The sequence below is a fragment of the Cavia porcellus genome, unplaced genomic scaffold (genome assembly GCF_034190915.1).
Source record: "Cavia porcellus strain 051 isolate PalLab524CR breed Dunkin Hartley unplaced genomic scaffold, mCavPor4.1 scaffold_26, whole genome shotgun sequence".
In the NCBI taxonomy this organism is placed as follows: Eukaryota; Metazoa; Chordata; class Mammalia; order Rodentia; family Caviidae; genus Cavia; species Cavia porcellus.
The window spans coordinates 35114231-35135534 of NW_026947509.1; the positions used below are offsets into that span (position 1 = coordinate 35114231).

General features: G+C 42.6%; 1 protein-coding gene and 1 long non-coding RNA gene across 3 annotated transcripts in view; one reads left to right on the forward strand and one right to left on the reverse strand.

Moving 5' to 3' along the window:
- Positions 1–21304, reverse strand: part of LOC100727974 (nuclear body protein SP140) — a 57672-nt gene that overhangs the window by 9673 nt on the left and 26695 nt on the right. For both annotated transcript variants that reach the window (XM_013157416.3, XM_063237131.1), the window contains 9 exons: positions 20862–20915; positions 15579–15644; positions 11640–11702; positions 9842–9916; positions 7590–7637; positions 6423–6527; positions 4664–4806; positions 3342–3380; positions 1272–1292 (listed from right to left, as the gene is read on the reverse strand). In XM_013157416.3, the coding sequence (XP_013012870.2) occupies positions 1272–1292; positions 3342–3380; positions 4664–4806; positions 6423–6527; positions 7590–7637; positions 9842–9916; positions 11640–11702; positions 15579–15644; positions 20862–20915 (614 nt within the window). The remainder of the gene's footprint in view (positions 1–1271; positions 1293–3341; positions 3381–4663; positions 4807–6422; positions 6528–7589; positions 7638–9841; positions 9917–11639; positions 11703–15578; positions 15645–20861; positions 20916–21304) is intronic.
- On the forward strand, positions 87–21191 carry LOC134473279 (uncharacterized). Its single transcript, XR_010043464.1, has 3 exons — positions 87–349; positions 18328–18423; positions 21054–21191. It is a non-coding gene; the product is annotated as an uncharacterized LOC134473279 (long non-coding RNA).

Genomic DNA, 21304 nt, shown 5'->3' on the forward strand with positions numbered 1-21304 from the left:
TTTTAAATAAGAGATTTCAATCTTCGGCTTTTACTCATCAACCCAGATGCCCATTAAAATCATCAGCGACTGGCGTGTGGGGGATGGGGTACAGGTATCAATCAGTATTCTTCTTTCAGGGATACAGTACAATGCTATGCTTCCACATCATCTGGGATTTAAAAGGCAGAATATCCAAGTCACTCTCCAGGCAGATGAGATCAAAATTTCCAGTAAGCTGGCATGCAGGCCATGATCTGTACACATACCGCGCTCCAGGGCTGTTCGGACTACTGAAGACTCCTCTGCGGAAGAAGAGTGAAACTCATGGTGGAAAGGATATAAACCTTGTTGAGAGATTTCTTGGAAGGTAAGTGTATACAAAACTACTCAGTGACCCCTCCTCTGTTGGCTATCATATGTCATTGCTCCTGCGTGATACTCTGTGAGGTTGCTCCCACAGTATGTGCACAAATGACCCTGCATAAAATGTCCATCCAATCGTCATAAGAGGAATCAAGGTACAATCTAGCAGCTGACAGGTGGGGCCCTCGTGCCTTGTCAGACCCCAAAGTGGGTAACCATACTGTAAGCAGAGACAGTACAGGGCCTGTGGGATCAGAACAGGAGATGTGTGATCCGGCCCCAGCCAAGCAGTTTGAGGAAAAGTGCCCTGTGGCTTGCTAAGTGATAATAGCTTGACTCCCTTCATTCCAGGCACAGGGGCATCATATGCTTTTCTCTGCAGGCCTAAGGACAGGTCCCACCTTGAACTTGCCAGCAGGGTATGGCTTGCTCTTTCTGGCTGATGCTGAAGGCCACCTTGAGCTCTGCCACCACTTCCAGGGAGCAGACGGGGGCTTTTCTTTCCCATCTCTCACTGCCTTCTTTAAAGTGCCATTTTCCTCTCAAATTTGCTGCTTACCCATCATCTGCATGCCAGCTCTACCTCTGTCTTCTTCAAGCTGTTACTAGAGCTCTCAGCGGTATAGAGTTCAGCCTCCCACACTCACTTTTGAGAGGAAACGAGAACATGCACTGTTTCCACTGAGGCAGACAGGAAGGATGTTTGCAGTGGAGATGCCCAGCCCTGGACCCATGCACCCGGCTTGGGGCACAGCTGGTATTCCCTGCTCATCACACACAGCACTGTGCTCCTCCTGAGAGTGAGGCTGCTCCAGGGAAAAGCAGTGGGAACACAGGTGATGTGCTCAGGAAAAGGCCTGGGCTGCTGTGATGGCCTTAGCTGGGAGTCGGTACTTACGTAAGAGTCCGTTTGTCAGAGTACTTACGTCAGAGTCCAGTGTTCTTTTCTGAAAGAGACAAAGGTTAAATGATAATGTTGAATGTGATGTTTCATCAGTCACCCATTGTATCACTTCCTTTACTTCAGGGATTTATGCCACAGCCTTCCCTTTGTTTTTGTTTCATATCTGCTTTTATTAGCCCTTATGCTTAGAGAATGAAAACTACTAAATTATTATTAATTTATGCGTCAATGAGTCACATAATTATTAAGTTATATGTCAATGAATATGATCAATGCCAGTTCCACTCCCAGCCCCCAGATGCTGGGATTCTGACTTTCCTTTCCAGGCCGACTGGAGAAACCCCACTGGTTCTCCTGCTTGGAGGATCCCCAGGGAGTTTTCTTTAAATTAGGAAGTGTCATCTAATGGGAGGAGCATCAGTGGGAATCAGGCTGGGGACTCATCCTCTGAGGTCCCCAGTGACCACAAGGTCCAGAATCTTGGAGGCCTTGCAAGGGAAAAAGATCTCACTGCCTAGGAAGACAGTCCTGAAGATAACTGTGCCCAAGGTCCCAGGTCACCTTCCTCCTGAAAGTCAGCACCTTGCCATTTCATCCTGAATTCTGGAGCCTGCCCTACCCACTCTATTAGTTACCCTCCCAAGTAGGACAAGGAGGATGTCATCCTGGGGTCTGTCACATTGGCCTCCTTTGCATAGCACTGTCAAGCCCATTGCCAGGGGCTTAGTAGTTGCTTTGTAGTTGTTTGTTGAATAGATACACAAGTGCATGAGAAATGAGCATTGTGGTCACTCAGGAAAAGATATCTTAACACCCAATAAGTGACTATTTCCATACCTTACTATAAATTCTCACCTTAGCTACTACCAGCAGGTTTAACCATAAACTGTGAGCAAGGAACTTGCCAGCAGCAGCACCCACCACATGGTACAGAGAGTGATTAATATACCAGAGGCCAAGAGGATGGGGAAGGACGACCCTTTAGGAAGACCCCTTGAGAACCAGGTGGTTCTACCTCCGGAGAGCTGTGCTCCCATAGGGGACAATGGGAGGGTGCTTGGGGGAAGGGAAGAGAGAAGCCGACTTATTGATTAGCTCAGACTGAGTCATCTTGGATTCTCTGGAGCTGGCTGGACATGTTTTGTCTTAATGAATGCATCAAATAATGCATCTTTCTACAGAAACCTTGGGGGAACCTAGTCACTGAGATTTCAGTCACAAATTCAGTACAGTAGAGTAGGTAGTCTCAGAGCCAACTTTGAGAAGCTCATGATTTCATGATATGGTAGTGGTACTGATGGTTATATGTAAGTCAGAGATTAGGGAAATGGAAGTTCTTTCATCTCTGTCCATCACCAGGTTCTCTCATATCCAGTCTCAGAGAAGCTGTGGAAGGCATCGACAGTCTCAGTGCCCTCTCTGGAGTTCACACTTCCACACAGGGAGAATTCACCTTCAGCAAGGGCAGTGAGGTCTGCACAGTCCCTTTGGTTGGGCCCAAGAGCCCTCTCCAAGAAGGAAGTTAGTAGTTTAATCATCAGTTTTGCGTTACTGTAACAAAATACCTGAGGCGGGGTTACCATAGAAAAGAGGTTCATTTAGCTCACAGTTCTATAAGTTTAAGGGCTCACATCTTATGGACTTTTTCCTGATAGAGTCCCAACATGACACATGTAAGAGACAGAGAGCAAGCATGTGTCTACAGCTTCTGGTTTGTCTCTCTTCTTATAAAGCTGGCCCTGATAATTTTACCTAATCCTAAACCTCTCCCAATGACCTCACCCTAAACACTGCAGCTGAATTAATTTTCCATCTTTTTAACTCATCACAGTGGGAATTAAATTTCAACACTGGCACCCTTGGCAACACACTCAAACCACATCAAAAACATTGGCGGGGACTTCAGCCTCTAGTCATTCTATCCTCAAGTGCTTCATAATGGAAACAACTGCCCAAAAAACTGTGTCTACGCATATTGGTGATGAATGAAAGATAGAAGAGATAGGAAGGCATCTGTTTCTATAAGCCCACAGAGAAGGAAACTCAGCAATGTGATAGATGAGACCCTGGCAGAAGGCCATGAGATACTTACCTTGGGTTTTTTACTTGGCGGGATTGGTAGATATTCTTTCTGAAAAAAAGAAAAGATTGGTGGTATCACGAGTCCTCATTTTTACTTTATGAGCTCGGTATTTCGCCCATCTTCCAGGGTCTTCTCAAATTCAAGGTGTTAATTGAAGTTTGAGATCTCAGGTCAAGATTTCAACTCAAACTTAAGGTGTGTTGATGATGATGATTTCCCATACTCCCCCAGTGATTCGAGGCAGCACGTAGACCCACATGGTCCCTCGATTGATGAAGGGAGCCTAATTATTTCCATTTCCTTGATGCCACGAAGAGCAGATTTCATGCTACTGTTTTTCTGTACACAGAATGTTCCATTCTAGACTTTTCCTTGTCAGAACTGTTCTCTAATTTTAGTATATATGCTGCCAAAATGAGCACTGGAACTGTTCTCTAAGAAAGACTCAGCTCAGTGCAAACTTCTCTATAAAGCTTTCTTAACCTCAAAGCCAGAAATGCCTTCCAACCGCCGAGATCCTGCATCTCTTCCTGTTGGCGGCCCAGGTTAGAGCAGCGACTTATTGCAATCCTGTTGTAAGTGTGCAATTGCTTCCTGGCCAGGGGTCACTTGTCCTCACTCATGGTCTTAGATGAACCAGATACCCTGATTTCTATATCATTACAGTGACCCAGGGAAAGGCCATCTAGGATGGGTGATATTTAACACTGTACCCTAATCAAAAGCCCAGAGTTCATATCAGGTGGTTGCTGTGAGGAGCAAAGGAGTTATTTTTAAATGCAATTTATTTATATTCATTTTCAAGAATAAATTTGCAGAGGCTGTGGGTGTTACTTTGGGGCAGAACATTTGTTTGACATACGCAAGTCCCTGGGTTCCAGCAGCAGCAGCCTCCTCTACAACATTGTTAAGGAAGAAATATTTGGTAACTTACCTGAAGAAATATTGTTGAAATGGTCCACAAATCAAGCACTAATGCCACAAGTATTTTCTGACATGTGTACCATTAACAGTGGCTCTGAAAATGTAAGGATTCCCCTTCCACTTCAAGTTACTACAATGTCATCCAATTTCATAGTCAGTGGCAGAGTCAAGGCCACACTGTGTTGCCCGACCTTCAAAGGAATACGAATTAATGTACCAGAAAGGATTAAGCTGTGCAATGAGCCAGTCAAGTAAATACCTGGGTCACCTGTCAGTGATAATGTGTGCCTTGTGACCCAAGTAAGGGAATAGGGACAGTTTTCTGGACACAGAAACTCGTCTAAAGCTTGATGCTGGTGACTTGTGACAGTTCAGTCCTTGTTTGAAGCCTCCTGTCCCTGCAGTACCTGCATCAGTTCTCTGAGGGTCCATCCATGGCAGCGCACACTGATTTTCCAGTTCTTAGAAGATGCACGACCTCCTGCAACTTCAAACTCCCTGGGGCTCAACAAGCTCCCATCCTCGCTCCTGATGCTCTTCTTCCAGACTCCTGTAAGACCAAAACAAGCTGAGCCCCATCCAGTATACCACCTACTCTTGGCATCCTGTGCCCTGGTTCTAGGGCTGGCTGGGCTCAGAACCATCTCAGGAGAGCGGTTGCTTCCTCGCAGACCAGGGATCCACACCCAGTCTGAGAAGCAAGGAGAGAAGGGAATCCCCCACCTTATTTGCGTGTTTCTTGACCTTCATGCAATGAGGAGAGGAATCACCAGCAACACTCTTTGTTTAAAATATTTCACTCTATTAAATGACATAAAAATCAATGGCCCTGAATAATGAGCAGAACTCTTTCTACTCCTTTCCCAGCCCTCCAGGACAGAGCCAGCCTGCTGAGCTCTGTCGAATCCAGTGGAGCTGTTGCTATTACCACACCTGCCTGGCTAACGACAATAAATTATTTCTCATACTTTGGGATCACGGCAGTTCGATGTTAACAGTCATTATGGAAGTGTCAACTAGAGGGAAAAGTTAATTACACAGACAAGACAGCCATGGGGTAAACATTTACACCTGGTGGTATCCTCAGGGCTATAATGTGGAAGAGGGAGGATCAACCCCAAGAGGTGAATACTGGTACTGTATCATACTTTGCAAGGTACTTTATGTCTGTCTTATTTTCTCTCCTAAGGATACAGTGAGGAAAGTTTTAGTATTCTAATTTTACAGAGAGGAAAGTTCTCATGACCCAGAAGGGTCTGTCTCTTCCCAGTGCCTCCCTCAAGTCTGTTTTTGGCTGCCAGGACATGAGCAGCTTTCTCTGCACCAGGCCCTGCCCCACGATGTTTTAGCCCACAGTGGACTGAACCCTTTAAAAACTGGAAGCCGAAATAACCCTCTCCTCCTTGCAATCGTGGGTGTCAGGCACTTTGTCTCAGCTACCAGAAAGTGGCCAAGACAGGTAAGACACTGGGAGGTCTTTATGCTGCTGAGGTCACTCACTACCTATGTGAGGGATAGAGATCCTTCTCATGGCAACCCAATCATTCTCTGGCCTCCTGTCTTGCAAAGTTATCTCTTCATCCTGCACAGGCTTCTGCCAATGCCCTCTGCCATCAGAATCTCACCAAGGGTCAAACACATGAGGATCTTGGATTTCCAGCATTCCACGCTAAATAGGCCACTTTGTTTCCATGGTACCTTTGCTTGGTGTTTCCTTATAGCAATGAAAAATAAATTGTTTTCACCAGCAACGGGGTTTCTGCAGAAGCCCTGCTCCCCACTGAGATTCCGGGGTTCCGGTGTGTGCTAGGCAGAGGCACCTAGCACAGAGTAACCTTTGACCAAACCCTGGGCTCCCGTGCTCAGCCCAGCTGCCCTGGCAGAAGACACTTCACACGTGTGTCACGTGTGGTTGCACTCTGTGTGACTCCCATGTGACCGCACTCTTGGGTTCCTCTCCTTTCCTTCCCTTTGCTGACTTTGCTTCACATTCCTTCACTTTAATAAAGCCTGGCGGTGGTGTGACCATATTCTGAGTCCTCCCTGTCAGTTACCAAGCCCAGATCTGGCCTCAGGGACCCCCAGCACCAGTGTCTGCTGCCTCAGCCATGCTCTAGTCACAGGGGTACTTCACCACGGAAGAGCACAGAGGACCACAAAACTCACCTTGCTTAAACACCTCCTTAGTCAGAGTCCCCGCAACATTACCACAGGTCACAGGAAGTTTAGGAATATCAAAATTCGCGTTAGTTTTTTTGAGGTATCTGAAACCTGCAAAAAGAGTTTTTTTTTTAATTCCATCTTCTAAAACTCTCCATTCTTCCAAATACACCTTGAGATCCCTCCTTTATAATTTAAAAATGTATTGAATTTTCTCCATGAATTAATTATATCTGCAGGAGTTTTAGGGAAAACAGGATGTTCACAGATAATACCACCCTGCAAATCACACCCTCCACCAACTCCGGGAAAGCCTGTGATCAGAACCTGAGCTCCCAAGCTTGCTGGCCCAGCTACCTACTGCACCATGACTTTCTCCCTGATGTTTGGGAGAGAAAGTTCTGGTAACTTCATGCCTTGGAACTTAGGAAGAAGGAGAAAATTCAAATTTGAATCTACTGTCCCTGTTCAAAGCATTGGCCAGAGGAGCAGAGCGGGATGGCAGTGGGCACCCAGCTGGATGCCTTCTGTCTCTCCTTTGGCCTCTGCTTTGCCTCTTCTCCACCTGAGCTCTCTTGGAAGCTCAGGGCAGTGGCTCCAGCGGAGACTGCAAATTTCTCGGGGAGCCCTGCTCACCACATGAGGGGCCCTGGGGATTTGAAGCCAGTTCTGAAGGTCTTAAAACGACCTTCCACAGCAGCCACTGCTGCTCCTGCCCTTCCAGCCGTCAAACAGGCTGGGGGTTCTCTCCTGGATGGGGATAAGAGGTCATCCACGGTCCTTCCAGGGTTATTTCAGATACACACAGACTATTAGAGCTTGGGTGGTTCTACTAGGATCTCAGTCTAATTCACAGGCACCCTCTGCTACATCTTTACAGATGAGGAAATTGAGTCAAAAAGAAAAAAAAAGCAAATGCCAGGTCAAAGTTACGCAGCCAAAGGAAGTGTATTAATTAGAGCATGAGTGTCGTGTTACCACCTAGGGTCAAGAGAAGGGTCTGTTGTCAACAATCCGTCATGCTTTTGAGATAATCCATGGTTATTAGATGACAATCTTAATGTCTGATACTGACTCCATTAGTCAATTAAGAAAACTAATTAGTCACTTACAAGGTTAGAGCAAAAATTTAGATGCTTAATCATTTAAAATATATTAGTCACTTATTCTTACCTTTTTTCCTAACTTTCCTCAAAGGTTTACTGTTAACTCTTTTTCTTCCTGTGAAAATTGAAAAGCAGCATCAGTATCTTCTGCTTACATCACTGCACTGAAAACAGGAATGTTTTACAAAAGCACCATTCACAGGTAATTTCTCAGGAGTCCGCCTAGTATTTGAAGAGAACTATCAAATGTCTGAGTCAGAACAGAATTTATTTTCTGCAAAGAGCCACCTGGTAAATCTTTAAGGCTTTGTGGTCTATAATCTCCACCGTCACTCTTCAGTTCCACTGGTGTATATGAGAACATCCATAGGTGATACGGAAATGAGAGGAGATGTTCATGTTTCAATAAAGTTTTATTTACAAACAGTTGGCAGCCTGAGCTTGCCCTATGGGCTAAGTTGACTGACTTCTGCTGAGACTTAGCTGTAAAGATGGTGAATAGTGGAGATTCATTCTTCATTTCTCTATTAATTTCTTCAGTTCATCCCAAATACATTTTAAGCAATGTTTTAGTATGTTTCTCAAGCAACGAGGTGAGAACAAGAATGAATCTGAACATATGCTGAGTGTTTATTTTGTGCCAGGAACTACCTTTAGACCTTTTCCTCCATGAATTCACTTAATCTTTTTTAAAAAATCTGTCAAATAGTTACTAATGTTATCCTCATTTTACAGATAAGGAAATTGATGCTTTAAAAAAAACCACTTACATAAAGATAGTGAAGCTCCCCTTTAAAAAAGTGAGGAGAGTCTCAAGATGACCTCATGGTGGATTCTACCAATCAGAAGGTTGCCTTGAACCTAAACTGTAAAGATCTTCCTTCTGCAGATGGTGGGGAAAATGGCCAAGGAGTTAAAAACCAACACAATGAGAAGGGGAACTGGCGGAAATTAAGGTTCAAGGTCTAAGAATTGTAGAGGTAAAGGCAGCAGAAAGACTGACTCAAAAGATTAGAAGAATGTAGGACATCATTTATGTGTGGGCTGAATGTGTCAAAAGAGAGTTACTCCATATGCACGTTTAGGTTTGCACCATTCAAATTATTTATGAAAGTGGCCGCTTTCTGTTAAAGACTGCCCATCCTTGTGTGCCCATGGCTGGCATCACGGGTCCTGATTTGGGCAGTCTAGGCATCAGAAAAAGACCCTCTCTATATACTTAATTCTGGATGCTGTTCCTTTGAGCAGATTGGGACCAGACTAGGCTGAAAAGGAATCTTTTGTTCAGTCAAACACAAAAAAGCCTATGCCAAGAGAAATAATGTTATTTAAATATGATACTGTGAAGGCAGGCATTCAGGATGCTGAAACAGGAGGATCTCTGTGAGTTCGAGGCCATCCTTGGCTCCATAGTGAGTTCAAGGCAAGCCTGAACTGCATAGTGAGATCCTGTCTCAAAAGAAAAAAGGTTGGCATTTCATGGTCATTAAAAAAAAATAGAATAGAACTCTGTTAATAGTTGAGGCTAGGTCTGGGGATTTAGCTCAGTGGCATAAGCACCTGCCTTGCAAGCAGGCAGTCGTGAGTTCGATCCTTGGTACCAATAAAAAAAAGGAAAAAGAAAAAAAAATAGTTGAGGCCAATTGTTCTGAGTAAAAGTGTTTTCAGAATGTTTATGTGACCCTTTGGTTTCCTCAGTATCACAAATGTCTCTATATCCAAGAAAAGGGCAAAAGAGCCCAGTATTCCTAACTCCCAAGGCAAGTGGCTGGTCTAGCCTGTGTATGAACAGGACAGTGAATATGTGACCGGCTCCCCCATCTGTCTTCTCCTCATCTAGGACTTAAGAGAGAGGCTGCAGTTCCTTGGAAAGAATTCAGGCATCTCCCTCCAGCAAGGTGCTAAGGCTTTAAGATATTCACGCAGGAGATGGGCCCTTGCCCTTGAGGATGTCAGAGTGGGAGACATTGTAAGACTTACCCCGAAAAGTGTAACAGTGAGCGTCGTGACTAGAACGGGAAGTGGTGAGAGTACCGAGCAGGAAGCCAGCAGGGCAGTTAATGAAGCCATGTGATTCCCATGCCTGGTGGTGACTCTGCTGGTGGCTCTGGACTAGGTGCTTTTGAGAGATCCTGCCCGAGGGGTGCGGACCTCCCACAAGACCACCCTGGCTGAGGGTGCTATTTTTCCTCCCCTGATAAACTTCAGGAATTAACCAAATCTGATTTGCAATGGTTTAGACATCCACGTAAAGCAATCAGGGAAAAGCACAAAATAAAGCATGAGAATTTACGTGTTTATTGAACAAAACTTTTTTACCTTTTAGCCAACCCGTTTTCCTTACAAATCTGTTATTTAGGACTGAGGAAAATTGGTATCTGCCTCTCTTTCTTCCTGAGAAAACAGAAAAATATAAAAACACAAGCTGCCATATAGTTGCCATGTATGTAGCGGTACTTTTTAAAAATCCACTTTAGTGTAACTTTCAAAAGCTATAATAGAAAGAGCACATATTTTACATAAAGCATATTTATAGAGCATGAATGGAGCCAGTGGTTGGTTAGGGCTGGGTGGTGCGGTGAGGTGTAAATAGCCATTAATTCCAATTTTCTTTCATGTAGAACAAAAACCTTCTGACATTAAATTTTTGTGATGGTGATGCAGTTATACAAATACCTCAGCAAGAAACCTCCCCTTATTTATACACTCTAAGTGGTGAATTGATGATTCGTGAATTACATCTCAGTAATGTTACTTTAAAAGTAGTCCAGGTACCAACATTTATATTAATTGGCATCCAAAGACCCATATTAAGAGAGGTCTAAGATGTATTTCATTATAATAGACTTTTTTTTTTGCAAAGTTTTAGAATCTACTACCATGGAATATATCTATTATGTAAAGTAATTCTCACAACTATGCCATGAATCAAGTTGCATATATTGTCTGTTTTTGAGATGAGAAAAATTTCATGCTTAGAAAGGCTTCCTTCTCTCTTGAAGATGAAATAGTCACTCTTGGAACAGCTGAGGCCAGAACCTGGGTTTCCTGATCCTAACTCCTGTTGTCTATATCAGACATTCTCCTCTGGTCAAGCCTGATGTTTCTTCACTATAATGCATGGCTCGATGTGAAATATGTAAGTTTTTTACCTACGGATTGAAGTTTTTGTTCTTCTCTTTGTTTTGGGGAGACCTCCATCGACATGGACATGTGTGAATGCACATCAAATATCTGATTTGTTACACTGTGGAAAATACCATTTTCGAGATCCCATCCTTTTCTCTCATGTCTAGAACATCTACCCCAAATTTTCTTTCTCAGATTTCACAAAACAAACATTTTAGCGGAAAAATTAGGCTTCAATAAATCTGTCTTACCTCCCAAAGTTGTAACTCCCACTGATTCTTATGCGATGGTGAAATAAATAGCCAAGGTCACTACCTTGCCAGGAGTGGCCCAGCAAAAAGTCTATTACAATTGGTACCCAGAGACAAAGACCAGAGCAGGTAATGATATTTCCCCCGGTTGAGCACCGACTAGCAAAGAGGAGAATGATGGGACCACATAATGGAGATGTGTCTGCTTCCTACGTGGTGGCCATGTTCGCGAGAAGAACTTTCCTTTATCCCAAGATGAAGTCTGAGAGAGACAATCAGGACTGGAATGGACTGAGAAAGAAGGCTGGCCTCATTCACTAGTTTACTTTACAGATGAGGAAACTGAAGCAAAAGAGATCAAGGGATGGGCCCAGGCCCACACAGTCAAAGGATGAGGGAGCCCTAGGTCACAGGTCTCCAAATTGAGCTGCTCTGGGGTGCAGTCGCTGCCAGGTTACACCTGTTAGAAGGCAGTAGCTATTTCCAGCCTTAGAAGTCATCAGATCAGTGGAGGAAGCATTGCAGTGGTCCCTAAGTCCCTAGAGTTTGGTTCAAATATATCTCTAAGTTTTTTGTTTTTCTCCCAGACACATTGCCTAGACAGGGTACATTTCTCACTTCTTAGTACAGCTACATCAAGCAATTAGAGAAATGGGTCATTTCTAGAAACAGAGTAGATCGCTGGAAATTAGATGTTTAGTTATTAAAAGTGTACCACGACCCTCTTCTCTTCTTACCTCTTGATTGGATTCTTTTCTGTGTGGCTCTGTTATGCATTGTAGATGTACCTGCCTGTGTCCCTGAGAAAATAGGAAAAATACAATTATAGACTTACGGGGGAATACCTTCTCCTTAAGCTATCAAGACTAGATGGTTAATCTCAGGCTCATCTTGTAGTTCATTTTCATATCCTCACATTTCCAAAAAAACCCTGAAATTAGCATTTCACTTATGTTCTGAGCAGGAGTGTATTAAATTAAGTCTTAAACAAGCCAAGCACTTATAATCTATTAATTTTATAGTTGCAACAAATATATGAGATCAAGATGATTATTACCCCATTAAAGAAACTAAAACATTCAACGAAAGCTGAGAAGAAACTATAAAATTAAATGAAGGCATTGAAGTTTTTTTAGTGGAGAGAAAGTTACATGGCAGTTCTATAAAATCAGTTGGGAGAAAATCAGTTGGGTGTTCCAAGTGAAATACTTGACACACGTCCCAATTAAAGATATTTTTATATTTAAAAGTGATAATAAATGTGACCAAGGGCTTTGCCTACTTGGCTTTGGACAGACATATGAGTGTCTAAAATTTAACCAGAAGCAGGCTCATCAAGGAAACAGTCTCCCAACAGTTGTGCTGCAAATGTTAATTAAGGACTGACTGGATAGAGGCTGCAACAGAGAATTGTCTTCCAATTTGCAAGTTAATTGACTGGAGATGGACACCTTAGCATTTGCTATCAGTCACATGTGTTTTATTTTCTAAAGCATCCGTGCAAAATGTTTTTTTTCCTTCTTGTATTCAATGTCCCACCACTCAGTGACCATCACTGGGCAGTGCTAGTTGGCATTATGTAGACCCAAGAGGAACTATTTTCCAAACTACTCAATCCTAAATAGGCTAGCAAAACTAAAAATAATCTTTACTTTTCAGTCAAACCTAAGTACACTTATTGTTTAATAATATAATTCCACTTTCTGGTTTCCAGACTAAACAATTACTCAAGACCAAAACACCTCAAGGAACAAATACTAATAAAGAGAGCTCATTGTAAAAGCAAGAAAATTTCAGCCTTGCACACTGTCATTACAACAATATTCAACCAAAATAGCAGGAGCTCAAGCAAGGGTTCCAGAGGAGCTGGGCAAACCAGGATAAGAAAGTAGAAAGAGGAATATTTAATAGCAAGGCTGAAGAAAATACTAAAACGGTGGAAACGTGGTCCTCCCAGGAGGCACAGTTATCCCTTTACTTTGTCTCATGCCCGCCTCTGCACAGTGGAGTCACCAGGCGTTGGAAGGCCACCCGCCAGGGGTGGCTCCCCTCTGCTCCTCTGTCACAATGCCAGCAGAACTGCAGGAGGCCAGGAAGTCGAGTGTCCCACATTCCTCCCTCCTGGGGACCCATAATCACAGTGGAGAGAAATTCAGATGTCTTATTCTTGCCGCTCTTCCCCTTCCTGTATTTCAGCCAGGCTTGGAACTTAAGCAGTGGCCACTACCCTGGACAGTCCAGTAAATGAAGAATTCTTGCTGACTTTCTCTCTGCTTCTGCTTGGCTATAGCTTTTCTGAGATGGGTAGGTAAACTGGACTTACTTTCATTAAACCTGTTTAGGTCAAATATTTTTAGGGAGAAAAAGGAAAGACACTGAAATCTTCTGTAGCCCTTGGAGCCTTTGGCATCACAGGATGTGATGCTTCAGTCCACTAATTTCTAATGTATCATTCCCATGTTTTACCTTGAGCTGTGTGGCTGAGCAAGAAAAGATTCAGCTTGTACTGTGTTCCAGGCTCTAATACTCATTTCATAACATGGAAACCCTTGTCAGCATTACAGTGGTCAGAATTTACAGACCTTTTTTTTTTTTTCCTGGTGCTGGAACTTGAACTCAGGACCTTGCTCTTGCCATGCAGGCACTGTGCCACTGAGCTGTATCCCCAGCCCCTGTGGTCAGAATTTAATTTAAAGATGTCTTAAAATAATTGTTATGGTCTGTAGTAAACTTTAGAAATAAGTGTGACAGGGCTATCAATTTTCTTTTTTCAAAATTTCAGAAGAAACCCCGACAACTGGGCACAATTTAATAAATGCCAGTTGGTACCTAATGTAACATATTTGATTTCTTTTTTACAACTCTCCTTCCTTTCTCCTGCTCCTCTGAACACCTCTTAACCCCCTTCCCCTTACCAAAGATTTATTTCCTCCTTTAAGAGGATATTTTGTTTCAACTTTAAAAATTTTTTTGTGCCAGGAACCGAATTTAGGACCTTGCGCTTGCCAGGCAGGCAGGCTGAGCTGTATCGCCTTCCTTAAGAGGATATTTTGGAAAAAATTAATTGGGCTTTCTCTAGATGGTATTTTTATACAATTTGACTTTCTGAATTTTTGTTATGCATATGTAGACCTCTAAATTTTATTTTAGCAATGATCTGAGAAAATTTTTAATCCTAGACAATGAAAGGTCAACCTCATTTTCCAAATGATTGTCATTTTAAATTGGTACTAACTCCTCACAATGTATATTCATGAGGCACCACAAACATGTGCTGATAAAAAAACCCTCCTAAGTGTTTTTCTTTGCATGTATTAGTTTTTAAATACTTTTTCATACAAAAGTTGAACATGCTAAGTATTAAATACTTTTTCATACAAAAGTTGAACATGATAAGTATTTCCAGCATTCATACATACATTTAAAAACTACATAGGTGAATATAAACTTCACCTCTATTCAAATGATCAAATGTAAACAATGGGGCCTGGGGATTTAGCTCAGCAGCATAAGCGCCTGCCTTGCAAGCAGGCAGTCGTGAGTTCGATCCCTGGTACCGATAAAAATGAAAAAAAGACCAAAAAAAATTTTTTTAAAAATGTAAACAATGCCTATATTTTCATGGATGAAATGCCACTGAGTTTTCTGAATATCCATATCTATGTCTCTGTATAGGTAGATAGAAACTTACGCACAAATCTAGATTTAGAGATAGATAGATACTTTCAGAAATGTATATGTTTATACATTATTGATGTATTGGCAACATACACAGAGAGTCTGTTTTCTTCATTTAACCTTCTTTGGAATATGCTTCCAAATAATAAGAATTATGAGCTAGAAAAGAAAGTCACACACTGAAGGTGGCAGTGTCACTCCATATCTCTGAACCATTATTATATGTATGAGAAATAAATCATTTTGAGAAACTATTGCATTTTTTTTATCAGTACCAAGGATCAAACTCATGATTGCCCACTTGCAAAGCAGGCACTTAAGCCACTGAGCTTAATTCCCAGCCCCTAACTATTGCATTTTTAAGTCCCTCTATTGCAACGTCTTAACCTATGCGCATAGTGGCCGCAAGAACATTCCATCCTCAGGAGAACACAAGCCTGGAGCCTATGACCAGCTGATCTCAACAGCTAGGGCTGCACCACTGTTACTTTAATCTTGTTGCTGAAACAAAATACCTGATACCCAAAATTTAAAAGGAAAGGTTTATTTAGCTCACAGCTTGTGGAGGTTTCAGTCCATAATCAGCTGGCTCCAAGGCAGGGTGGCATGGCGGAGGAGCAGCCATTCAAGATGGCAGAAGACAGCAAAAGCAACAAGAGCAAAAGACGGAGAGCAAGCCTCTTTTCCTCCCTTGTATTGTACGCAGGCCACCGCTCTCAGGTGGGTGTAGCACTCACACCATCTCTGTGCCTTTCTCTTACACAGGCTCAGCATGATTACAAAGTGAGGATCCTGGCCCTTGCTGAGTCACTTAACTTTTAAACTTGCCAAGCTGACACAATGAATCAACCATGACAGCATCGTGGAGTGTAAAATAGCCACCTTAGGGCACGTCCTCTACACCCTAGGATACAGAACTGCTGAGTCACTTAGTTAAGCTTCTAGGCTTCTCAAGCTGACACAGTGAATCAACTGTTACAGCCACATTGCCCACTTACCTTTTTGACATTTGCTTTGTGGCCTTTTTGTTTTAATTCTTGACCAGTTGTACCCTTTCTTTTTTCCTTCAAAGAAAATGAAGTGAATCAGTCAGAGTTACAAACAGTATTCTACAAGTCTTATACGTCAGCAGTGTGCAAATATTATTTCTAGCTTTGGTCATAGGAATTGGGGAACCCCAAGGTGCTCTGTTCCTGTCTGCACAGCAGTCAGCCCTCTGAGCTACCCTTGGGACTGTCGCGGTGCTTAACACTGCTGACCCTACTTCAGGCTGTGGATCAGCTGGCCACACCACTGCAACTGGAGTCACTCATGTTGCAAACCTGATTGTCTTAGACCATTTGCAGACTGCTAATGATACACTCTCTACTTAACAAGTTACTCAAAACATGAGCCAACTGACTTCAAAGCCCTCATCTTCTCCTACCAAACACTTCAGGAGGAAGTTTGTTCACAGAAGGGACTCACATCTTCCCAGATAATCATCGGGACAAAGTGAGGTGATGTACAAACCTATTTTGAAAATTCGAGTTTCTCTTATGAACATTCTTGGGGACAGGACCTTATTTTTCCCCTACCAACCTAGTAGACATAGCCTTTACGTCTACTATGTGCCTAGGGGTTCCGATTTAATTCCAGTTAATATTCTATAAAAATGCTTTCGTCCTACTAATTGTGAGTGAGAAGAGCAGACGATTGGGGAAAAAGATGAAGTATGGTCACTGGGGTGCTGCATAGATTCCGTGGCAGTGAAGAATAGGAATCCAGGCATCACCGGGGGAATGCTGAGACTGTTATAACCTAAGCCCCTAACTGCTGTGCCGCTGTGTTGCCTGTTCTGTAAAGTGCTGTGCTGCTCCGCCTCCCCTTCCCCCTTCACATCTAACTAGGTTAAGTTTCAATTTCCTGAAAGGCCATAAAAAAAGGCCTGAGGTATCAGTTCCTGGCACCCTCCTTCCATACTCGGTGGCCCATCATAAATTGCACTAATTGTGCTGTTCTTTACAATAGAAGTGCTTGCTGTTCTTTAAGAAATGATTAACCTCAGGAAATTACAGAAAGTTCTATAAGGTCCAGCTGCCAGCTGCAATCTAATTGTGTCAATAGCGACAGCATTCCTGTGGTTTTTTGCTTTATAAGTCACTGCCTTTAGCTGTGAGGCGCGCAGTCTCCAAATTGGCTCCTGGAGACTGTGATGCCAGGCCTGGCCTAAAATAAAGCCTTTGCTCCCCAAATTTTAATTTCTTGCTTCCTTGGGTTTTATTCCGGGGTCCGAGCTATCACAGAGACAGCGCCACCTGGTTGGAATCAGAGGCTGGAGTTAGCACCCATTCCCCATGGGAGGGCTAGAGCCAGGGAGGGAGCCAAGAGCTCAGGCCTACAGCAGGCCAGGGCCACATTGCGGGCATCGCCCACCTTCCCTTGGCCTAAAGCTCACGTACCCTGGGAAGCTCGATAACTGTGCGCCCCTTTTTTCCAGAGATACCAAGTGTGCCCTTGGGATTGGGCTCCTTGGGTGAAAGCCTGGCATAAGCTTGTCTCCCTCCCAGAAACATGGTAACCTGCCCTGAACACGTGGTCATCACTTAAGGCATGAGACTTAGGGCAGTTATGGCTTGAGAAATTTTTTTTTTTCTTTTTGTCTTTTTTCCTTTTTATCGGTACCGGGGATCGAACTCACGACTGCCTGCTTGCAAGGCAGGTGCTTATGCCGCTGAGCTAAATCCCCAGCCCCATGGCTTGAGAAATTAGTTAAATACTACAGGAAACAAATCAAGTTTGCTGACAGTCAACTTGTAAGATGGGGCATGGACTTTCTCAGTCACACAGAACTGTTTTAAAAAACAAAAGTAAAAAGAAAAGAAGGCTGGTGGTGAATCTCAGTACAAAGGTCCTACATTCAAAGAGAAGATAAAAGAGGAATGGGGAAAGAGAAAGAGAAACAGAAGAAGGGAGGGAGAGAGAGAAACAAAGAAAGAGCAAAACCATTGTTCGCTTGGTGCCCTTATCAAAAGGGATCTGACCACGTGGGCGTGATTTTCTAGTATACTGGGCTTTCTAGTCAGCTCCATGCGTTCCTGCGTGTGTGCTAATGACTGTGTGTGACGGCTTCGGTTCTGCTCTTTTTTTTTCAAAATTATCTTGGCTGTTTGGGTTCATTTGTGGTGCCAGCAAACTGTGGGATTGCTTTTTGACATTCCTGTGAAAATGGCAATGGAATTTTGATAGGGACCGAATTAAATCTGTAGCTCACTTTGGGAAGTATGGATATTTTGGCATCTTTAAGTTTTCCAGTACATGGATATGAGATATCTTTCCATTTATTTGTTTAGTGCTCAATTTCTTTCAAAACTGGCTTGTACTTTCCATTCTATGAATATTTCAACTCCTGGGGTAAATTTCTTCCTAAGTATTTTGTTCTTTTTGATGCTATGATTTGTGGAATTTTCTAGGTAGTTTGTTATTAGTGTATAGAACACAGCTGAGTTTTGTATATTAATTTTGCATCCTGAAAATTTACTGAATTTATCTATAACAGATTCTTTTTCAGTCTGGGTGTCTTTTTACAAGTCCTTTTTCTTCTTAGTTGCTCTTGCTAGGACTACATTAGCATGCTGAAGAAAAGGATGAAATGAGCTCTTAGTCTTTGAGAAGAGCATCAGGAATCCATAGTGGGGAAAAGGGCAAGGTTCTCCAGAGTGTAAATAACACAGCCAACTGAAACTATCAATATTTTTTTTCCTGTAGAGACAAGCAACTTCTCCACACTTCCTCAGGCCGAGGTTGTAACCACCACCCGTTCCTGTCCTCAGTTGAGGCAAACAGGCAGAATATGCAGGTTTGGTAAGCTGGGGTCCCATTTCATTTCCACGGGGGGGGGGGGGGGGCACATCTCTCTGCTCCCCTCCACTCTGCTCCTTGCTATGAGGGTCCCTGACACCCCTGTACCCTATGAGGTGGGCACTTGAGGCCAATGCAGCCCCTCCATCTGCTTGGAGCTAACACTGAATAAACCTCTTCTCCTTTCCACTAACATCGGAGGCCTCCTTGGATTTGCTCAGTGGTAAGCAAGTAAGTCTGAGCACGCTGGTCAATGTGGCTGGTTAACAGAACACTGGACACCACACACCTAAAAGAGGAAACTGGACATGTGTCTCATACTGGGCACTGAAATTAATTCCCAGTGGAGTGAAGCCTCAAATAAAGATCTGAAACTAGAAAATTCCTGGAAGAAAAGAGGGGGAAAGCTCCTCAATACTGATTTTGGCAATTTTTTAAAAATGCAAAATAAACAAGCAGAATGGCTTCAAACTAAAAAACCTCTGCAGAGCAGAATACATGTTTTTAAAAAAGAAAATACAATCCATGGAATGGGAGCAAATATTTGCAAGTCATTCACTTAATAAAGGGCCGATACCCCCAAAATATAAGGAGCTCACACAACTCAATAGCAAAAAATATAAAAAATGAAATTTAAAAAAAAACCCTAGTTTTAAAATACACAAAGTACACGAATAGATATTTCCCTAAAGGAGGCATATGGATAGAAGGCCAGTAGGTATTTTTAAAGGTGGCCAACATCATTAATCATAAAGAAATGTCAATAAAAATAATGAGCTATCACCTCACAACTGCCAGGACGGCTACTATCACAAATACAAGAGATAAATTGCTTTAGTCAACTTTCCACAAAACTGCAGGACAGAATTCCACCAAGCTTCCTGCTACGATATAATAAGGATTTGTTTTCCTCTAGTTTCCAAACACACGTTCCTGACTCCCTTCTGAGCCCTCATCGGTGATATTGACCCCATATTGTTATTAAGTCTCTCATGATGGCTTAGCTACTTTACAGTCTGTTCACAGTGGTTTAAGTACTCCCTAAGCAAATTAGGTTTCCTCTGCCAAGTTCCCCACCCCCTTCTGAGCCTTCTCTTTAGCTTCCATAGGTCTGCTAACAAACTGCTCAAGGCCTTGCAGCCTTTTCTATTGTCCTGTTTAAAATTCCAAACTCCACTCATTGCCCCTTTCCAAAGTCACTTTGGTGCATACAGGAATGTACTATAGCTGCGCCCCACTTAACGCATTACATAGCAGTGGGGGGACAGTCTGAGAAATGCGCTGGTGGGTGGTTTTGTCATTGCGTTAAAAATCATAGTGTGTAGCTACACCAACACCACCAGGCGATAAAACCTTAGGAGGCCACCATCATAAATGTGGTCTGTTAGTTCAGAAATGCCATTCTATACAGCAGAACTGTACCGAAAATCTGTACTGCTCCTAATTTCTCCCATGATAACTTACTACAGGTTTGGTTCTTCCAAACAACACAAAATTCCTCACCATTACATCAAAAGCCTCACAGGGCTCTCACAGCTGGAATCAAGACGCCCACAGCCTTCCTCCCTTCCTGGGTGCTGTTGGAAGGGCCTGTTGCCCTGCATTTTCCATTCCTAGAGGTCGCATTCTGTCCTTGGTCCTCCATCTACAAACCCAGCAATACTGGCCCTGCTGACCCATCCCTGTTTGGCCACCTCATCCTCTTTCCAGAGCCGGGAAATGTTCTCTACTTTTTAAAAATTAATTTTAGTGGTACATTTCTGATATACCTATAAAATGATCACACTCATCAGAAGGAATTTGTACCTGCACGTAATACATCTTGATTCCTTTTCCCCATCTCCCTTTTCAACCCTTCTACCCCTCCTTATTCACAAAACCTTCCTTTCATCTTTTTCTCATCTGTTCATTTTTTTCCTCTTCCCTTCCTTCCACTCCCTTTCTCCCCTCCTTTTATAACATTTTCTTCTTACTTTCCCAACATCTATCATCCATTTTGGTCCTCACAGTTAAGGAAAACGTAATTTTTATATACAGTGGAATACTTGAGATATTCTTGATAAACTTGAGAGATTTCTAGATAAAAGAATATGATTTGGGACAATACTTTTTAAGTGAAATAGGACACATATATTTAAATATCACATTGTTTCTCTTGTGTGAAAATGTTCTTTACTTTTAAAAGCTTACTTATAAGATTAGATAATATAATTTTCCCACCTTAGGGTGCCTAGTTTGATCATATCTATAAAGTTCCTTTTGCCCTATAACATAACAGATTATAGGCTCCCAGGATTGGGACATGGACATCTTTAGGAGGCCATCATTTTGTCTACTAATAGTGTAAATAACCACAGCAATAATCCTGCTATTAAAAACCCTTATCTGTAACAACCCTCATCTGTAACATCAAAAGCAATTATATTCTCAGTTATTCTTACTTCTTTTCCTCTTGGGTTTTCCTAAAATAGAACTGGTTCCAGGATCCGCAGTATCTAGAAAATTAACAGGTGGAAATGAAGAGACAGGAATTAATAAGTAAAAGTTACAAATCTTATGAAAATTCATACCACGGGAGGCTCGAGTGTATAAGGCTTTAAATTTGGATGACCATCCCTTTTTTTCCTTTACAGGAAGCCAAAAACCTGCTGAACTGAAATCTAGGAGTCCTGGATGAGTGCCGGGTCTTCTTTATTTTCTCAGTGGGACTTTGAAAGACACTCTGATATCTATTAACAAAGCTATCTGGACTCAGTTATCACTTCCCAATATCTGTGTAATTCAGTTTCTATGTTAAACGAAACAGCTCTCCTACCCTGTTTAGGTCTTAGGATTTTCTGTATGGATTAAACAATATTTTATGTGCCAAATAGTGTACAAAATC